The sequence below is a fragment of the Eschscholzia californica genome, unplaced genomic scaffold, assembly GCF_041429995.1.
Source record: "Eschscholzia californica isolate CP2 unplaced genomic scaffold, dmEscCali1.0.p SCAF_2, whole genome shotgun sequence".
Taxonomy (NCBI): Eukaryota; Viridiplantae; Streptophyta; class Magnoliopsida; order Ranunculales; family Papaveraceae; genus Eschscholzia; species Eschscholzia californica.
The window spans coordinates 43,215,031-43,221,030 of NW_028238309.1; the positions used below are offsets into that span (position 1 = coordinate 43,215,031).

Consider the following 6,000-nt stretch of genomic DNA (forward strand, 5'->3'; position numbering starts at 1 on the left):
AGGGGGACAGAAAGAGGCAGAGGAACAAAGGAAGAGAGAGAACCGAAGTGAAAGGGAGGTTGGTGGTGGTGATGCTGGCCTACGGGGAGTGTGTAGGCGACCTTCCTCTGGTAATGAAAAATAGAGGAAGGATAGAGAGGTGAATACACATGAAAATAAAAGAAAAAAAAATAAAGTAAAAAATCGGACCGTTAGAATTGGCCTACACTGACATAAACTTGCAAAAAAAGAAAGGTATTTTGGAAACTGGTCACGTCCATGGGGCCATTTTAATGAATTGACTATCTTTAGGAAGCAAAAATAGAATCAACTTATCTCAAATTTCTAAGGGGATAATCTTTCACTGACGGGCTCTGCAGTGGAGATAGGGCGGTTATTGGCCGGCGCCACCACTTTGGGCGGTGATTTTTGACTATCAGTAAGATTTGCTGTTCTCTTTCCTCTCTCTTTCTCTTCCACTCTCCAGATAAATATTGCTTTAAGGTTTTAATTCTGAGATATAGATTGGAACCCTCGCAGGATCCGGCGAGGGCTCCTCTTTTCCTCTTTCCCTTTTTTTCTGTTCCGCTCTCTCTTTCTCTCCTTCTCTTTTTGTTTCTTAGTGGAGTGTATGTGGTGCTGTGCTGTGACCGATCTGCTCGTGGCGGTGGTTTATGTGGTGGTGGTAGGGTATGGATCTGGTGGTGGAGAGATTTGATTTATGATTGAATCTGGGAGTAGTGATGTGCTTAGTGGTGGTTTGGGGTGTTCGGATCTGGTTAGGGTACAAGGACAAGGTTGCTGATCGGATCTTGTGGGGGGTTAATGATGATGTTGGTGGTGTGGTGTTGGTGACGGTGGGCTCTGGGAATCAATGGTGGTGCGATGGCGTAGAGTTATGAAGAAAATGGTTGTGATTATGGTGATGGTGGTGTGATGTGGTGAAGGTGGGGCCTGGGATTAAGTGTCGGCGGTTTTTTCTATGGTGGCGGCAGTTTTCCGGTGACGGCGACGGTTTTTCGGCGAAAATTTTCCGGTGACCCCGGTGACAGCGGCAGTGGTTGTTTTCGATTTTTTCCAGTTATTTGGTGACCTTTAGGGTCTTTTCATCTTTGATCTTTAGGATCCTTTCATCTTTCGACTTTCTCGTTTCGTCAGTGTCTATTCAAATTCTCTCAATACATGAGACACTTTACATTCGAAGTTCTGTGAACTTACTTATGTAACTCTCAAGTATCTGGCCAATAGGAATAATATTTTATCTCTGTAAATTTGTAATTGTATCACTTATGAATGAAATATGGTTTCGAGGGTTTCAAAAAAAATAAAAATAGAACCAACTTCAAATTAACTTGACTTGGTCATAATAAATTGATCGAACTCAAGTGAAAAATGTGTGCACATATATTATTAATTTGAAAATTTCCATGGGCCAAATTTGGAGCACGAGAGGTCAGAGCCACAAGTGAGGAAATAAGCCCATGGGGGTTCCCAACAGAAACTCTTCCCTAATTTTTCATAGAGAATGGATCTTCTTCAATGGGGAGAACTCAGAAGGAAGATTGAATGGAGATGGCTTCACTTGGGACAATCAAAACTCTGTAAGTTTATCAACATCTAAAAGGCATATTTCATGTTTCCTGCTTTTCCATGAAATTATATTACAATTAAACAGAACCCCCGGACTCCTATTTGGTAGTAGTGGTCTATAATATATCAAAAACCCTAAATGGCCTGACTTTCGTGCCCGACCACGGCTCAAAAGGTGATGTGGCCGGCCCCGATTGATCATGCCGTGAGGAATGAGAAACAAGCTAACCCACTGGGGCCGCCCATATCACCTTTCGGGCCGTGATCTGGCTTGAAAGTCGGACCATTTAGCGCAGTTGATAATGTATTGGCCGTTCGAAAAACTTAAAATTTGAATAAATTAAGGGGTAAGGAGTTTAAATTGTTCTTTTGCTCTCTGTGAGAATTCTATGTGTATATCTAATGGTGGTTATTCCCTTTGGGCGAGACGTGGGAATAGAATGCATATTATTACTCAGACTCTTTTAATGATGTTTCGTACGTTGCATTTCCTCAAGGTAGAACCCCAAACTTAAGGGGCAGGTGGGTTGGTTTGCGATTCCCTTTCTTCAAAAATCTAACCAAATAATCTACCCTTACGACATTGCTATCGATGGCGAGGCAAACATGATCTAATATTGTATACCCTTAACCCAGACTGATCTATGACTCATACCTAACATTCAATTTCCATGTAGTATATTTTCAATTAAAAGCTAATACTCTCTCTCTCTCACACACACACACACACACACCTAATAGTCATTCCAGTTGAAATGGGTGTCAATCAAATATGAAAAGGTAAAATCAAAAGGATTCAATGATGGATCTCCTAGAATAAGCTAGAACAAACAATAACTTAATCATGTTTAATTTTTAAAATTCAACATTTTAATCATACTTATCACAAAAATCAAACAAGAATGAAGATGTGTTAACAAGAAGTTAACACACACAAAATACTCAAAACCAAGACAATTTTTACTAGGTTTCTAAACAGAGTTTAGTTTGGTCAATTAGGTATTAACCAATAACTCTTTCTTTCTTTCTTTCTCTGTTAATGCTGCTATAATATAACCATTTACTGCTTCTCTTTTAATTTTATCCCATTCAGTCGTCGTCGGAGTACTTATTCTAACCACAAAAGTTTAGAAAACCCATGTACTCATGATTATGTATCATATGAAGGCTCCTCTCAATGCCGACAACGCCTGAAAAACAATGAAAAAGATCGCAAAATTTAGTATTTATCCATTAGTTTCATACGTTTAAATGAAGTTTACGAGTTTGTTTTGATGAATACCCATTGTCAAAGCACTAGCAAAGATGACAGCTGAGAGAATGAAGATGATGATTGAAGCTCTTTTCAAAATTGTCACTATTTTTCGGACGAAAAACTGACCCCAGAATCCTGCCATTACTGATACTCCAATGAGATATAAAGCTGCAAAGATGGAACTTAATTAGTATCCAAATAGGCAAAAATACGCTAAAACTAGGTAGGAAGAAGAATGTTAAATGAGAATTGAGAAGGAATCTAACTTACCATAAGGAACTGGAAATCTACCCAACAAGTAAAACTCAACAACTGATAGCGATGCCGAGAACATCATAACGAATGTTGCCGTCGCGCTTGCAACCTACGCGAAAATTTAATAGAACTGTCAACTTGTGTTTGTGAGAATAGTCCCACACATGGAGGATTATAAACTATTTAATGCTCCTCCATATTGCTAGTTGTTTGGTTTGATGGTAGCAGAGTTAAACCCACACGTGACAGACCCAACGGGAATGACAATTATATACCTGAGGGATGACTCCAAGCTCAAGCAAGAGAGGACCAAGAATGAAGCCACCACCAGAGCCAAGGAGACCACCAACTGTGCCTCCTATGAGTCCACATAGAGCACAAAAGGCGATATGAAATCCGCTCCATTGGATGGTTGCTTCACATACTGTTTCAGTGTTTCCATCAAACCTTCTCTGTTTGCTTTCTTTGTTTAATTTTACTGCTTCAAACCCAAACACAACAAGTGCAACTGGAATCTGAAAACCCAAATCATAAAAGGAGGAAAGACATAAGTTGAGTCACAAAGTATACTGGATTTGATCAATATGAATCTTTTATCAAATTAGAAATCACTCTTTACCTGTATGAAGTTGAGTACCCAGAACCAGAAACTACAGTCTGATGTCAGATTCTGAAAACAGAGAGACAAGAATCAGTATTTGATAGAGAGAGAGAGATGTATATATAGAGAGAGAGGGTATTACCTTGATGATTTGAAGGAGTAGAAAAGAAACCCAAACAGCCAATAGCACAAGAACTTTACGCCACCTAAGATTAAATCTTAGTATTTCCTAAAAAAGTATAGTGAATTAGAAGTTCTGAAAATGAGTAATGTTAGAGCACAAGAAAAACTAGGTAGATATCAAAATGAGTAATGCTAGAGCACAAAAAAAACTAGGTCGATATCAAAATGAGTAATGTTAGAGAACAAGAAAAACTAGGTCAGCAGAAATCTTATGTGCCTTGTCATGATTCGCGCCTCAGTGGATCAGAATCATCGAAAACACAAATCACTGCTAGACACATAAAATTTCCACCCAGAGTCTGCCCGCTTTTCTTGTCTCTATCATTTTTCATATAACAAACAAAGTGTTTAGTTTCTTACTCACCAATCCAGATTTCTTTGCTGGTGGAACCAGAGCCTGATAATCTGCATTGATATGACCTGTAAAAAAACAGACAAAATACCAATTTTTTTAATAAAACCCAGATTTAAAAAAAGTTCAAATTTTTATGACAAATTCATAGTTTTTCTTTTAAAGATCTTACATTCACCATTAGAGTTCAAGAGTCCTTGTTGTTGAACTTCAAATGCTCTCTGTTTCAGAGACATGTAAAAAAAGGGTTATCAGAAATCATATTTTATTACCTCAAAGGATCTAAACCAAGTGAAAAAAAACTGAATTATGAACAACTAACATTAAAAATAGTTTCTTGCTTCCACATTTGGAGTCCCCTAAAGAAAGATCTTGATGAAGTTCCTGAAATATTTGATATAAATTTCATAAGTTAAAAAAAAAAAGAATCAGAATTTTTGTAAGAAATCATAGAAGGAAATTGAATTATATACCCAGGAAGAGAATGATGATGAGAATAGTAATAAGCCAAAAAGGGAAGATAACACTCAAAGAAACACCAATTGTGATTCCTAACATGAGCATTGGTTGAAATAGTAATGCTAAATCATAATCAATAATGGGTACTTCTTTTGATGGATGAGGAACCCTTAGATTATACCAAACTGATGATGCTGATGCTCCCATTATCATACCTGAAACATCAATCAATCAATCAATAGACATAGATAACAAAAAAAACCCACTACTTGTCTGTTAGAGAGAGAGAGAGAGGTACAAATGCAGGTTATATCTCTGTTTTTAGAGAGAGAAAGAAAGAGAGTATTACATTTAGAGAGAGCAGCTGCAGATTTAGTATCAAATCCAATAACCAAATTAAGCATTGGAACAAAAATCCCACCACCACCCACACCACCAACAGTTCCAAAAGCTGAACCAAAGAATCCAATTAAAGTTGCCACTACAATCTTCCAACTAAACTTCAGTTTCTGCAACAACCCATTAAAGAAAAAGAAGTCAATTTTAATTTAAGTATATAAAATAACCAAATAAGAAGAGAATTAAGATATAGAGAAGATTTTATACAGGCCAAACTCTGTCATCACCAGAAGGTTCAGAACTCAATCCATTATTGAATTGGGCAAAACTTGATCCATCAATTTCAAGAGTTGAAAGGTATTGTGGGTGATTGAGGAGTAAGATTGATGAAAGAATAGCCACTGAGAAACCAGATATCAAATACAAAACAAACCCTTTTGTTGTCATGACTACTTCTTCTTCTCTCTCTCTCTCTCTAAGGAGGAGGAAACTAGTCTGTTTGATTGAGTTGGAGAGATGAAAACACAAACATAAGAAATGAAACTTTGAGAGGTGGGAGAGAGATTCTTAGAAGTGAGGATTATTAAGATGCTTCTTTTATAAGAGGAGTTTCCAAACAAAACATGTGACATGTGTATACAATATTATTTTAAACATGATGGTGAATTTAAATAAATTCCTTTATGGTATCCAAATTACCAACCAGTCTAACTCTAAACTTGGAAATGTTTCAAAGAAAGGAAAACCAAATTTCTATTGTCAGGAAAGTTCCTCAATAACTTATTTCCCCTATTGGGAAAAAATATATTTAACACTCAGAAATATCTCCAATGCAAAACTCAAATAAATCTCTATTGGCTAAGTCTGATTTCTAGTTGGTCTTATAAAGAAACTTCATGAAAAATAAGACTCTATTCGGCCGGTTTCATGGTTGAATCCTACACGGGTAATTCTCTCTAATCTTGCTTGGCCGAGAGACGGGCTAGG

The 6,000-nt window shown here is 37.1% G+C and overlaps 1 protein-coding gene across 1 annotated transcript; it reads right to left on the minus strand.

The window, feature by feature from the left end:
• Positions 1-2,386: 2,386 nt before the first annotated feature.
• On the minus strand, positions 2,387-5,725 carry LOC147558129 (sulfite exporter TauE/SafE family protein 4-like). Its single transcript, XM_086659671.1, has 12 exons — positions 5,281-5,725; positions 5,024-5,183; positions 4,689-4,889; positions 4,538-4,599; positions 4,388-4,436; positions 4,228-4,283; positions 3,823-3,909; positions 3,699-3,749; positions 3,355-3,594; positions 3,095-3,188; positions 2,852-2,992; positions 2,387-2,759 (listed from the first exon to the last, which is right to left on the minus strand). The coding sequence occupies exons 1-12, from the start codon at positions 5,458-5,460 to the stop codon at positions 2,683-2,685; spliced, it is 1,398 nt and encodes a 465-aa protein (XP_086515797.1). The 5' UTR covers positions 5,461-5,725; the 3' UTR covers positions 2,387-2,682.
• Between the last annotated feature and the right edge of the window lie 275 nt (positions 5,726-6,000).

What these genes read in the sequence shown, in the direction of transcription:
- LOC147558129 (XM_086659671.1), bottom strand. Translation starts at nt 5,460, where the DNA reads ATGACAACAAAAGGGTTTGTTTTGTATTTGATATCTGGTTTCTCAGTG. An exon ending in TGCAGCTGCTCTCTCTAAAT is followed by an intron (nt 4,890 to 5,023) that starts GTAATACTCTCT and finishes TTGATGTTTCAG; the next exon opens with GTATGATAATGGGAGCATCA. An exon ending in TACTCCTTCAAATCATCAAG is followed by an intron (nt 3,750 to 3,822) that starts GTAATACCCTCT and finishes CTCTGTTTTCAG; the next exon opens with AATCTGACATCAGACTGTAG.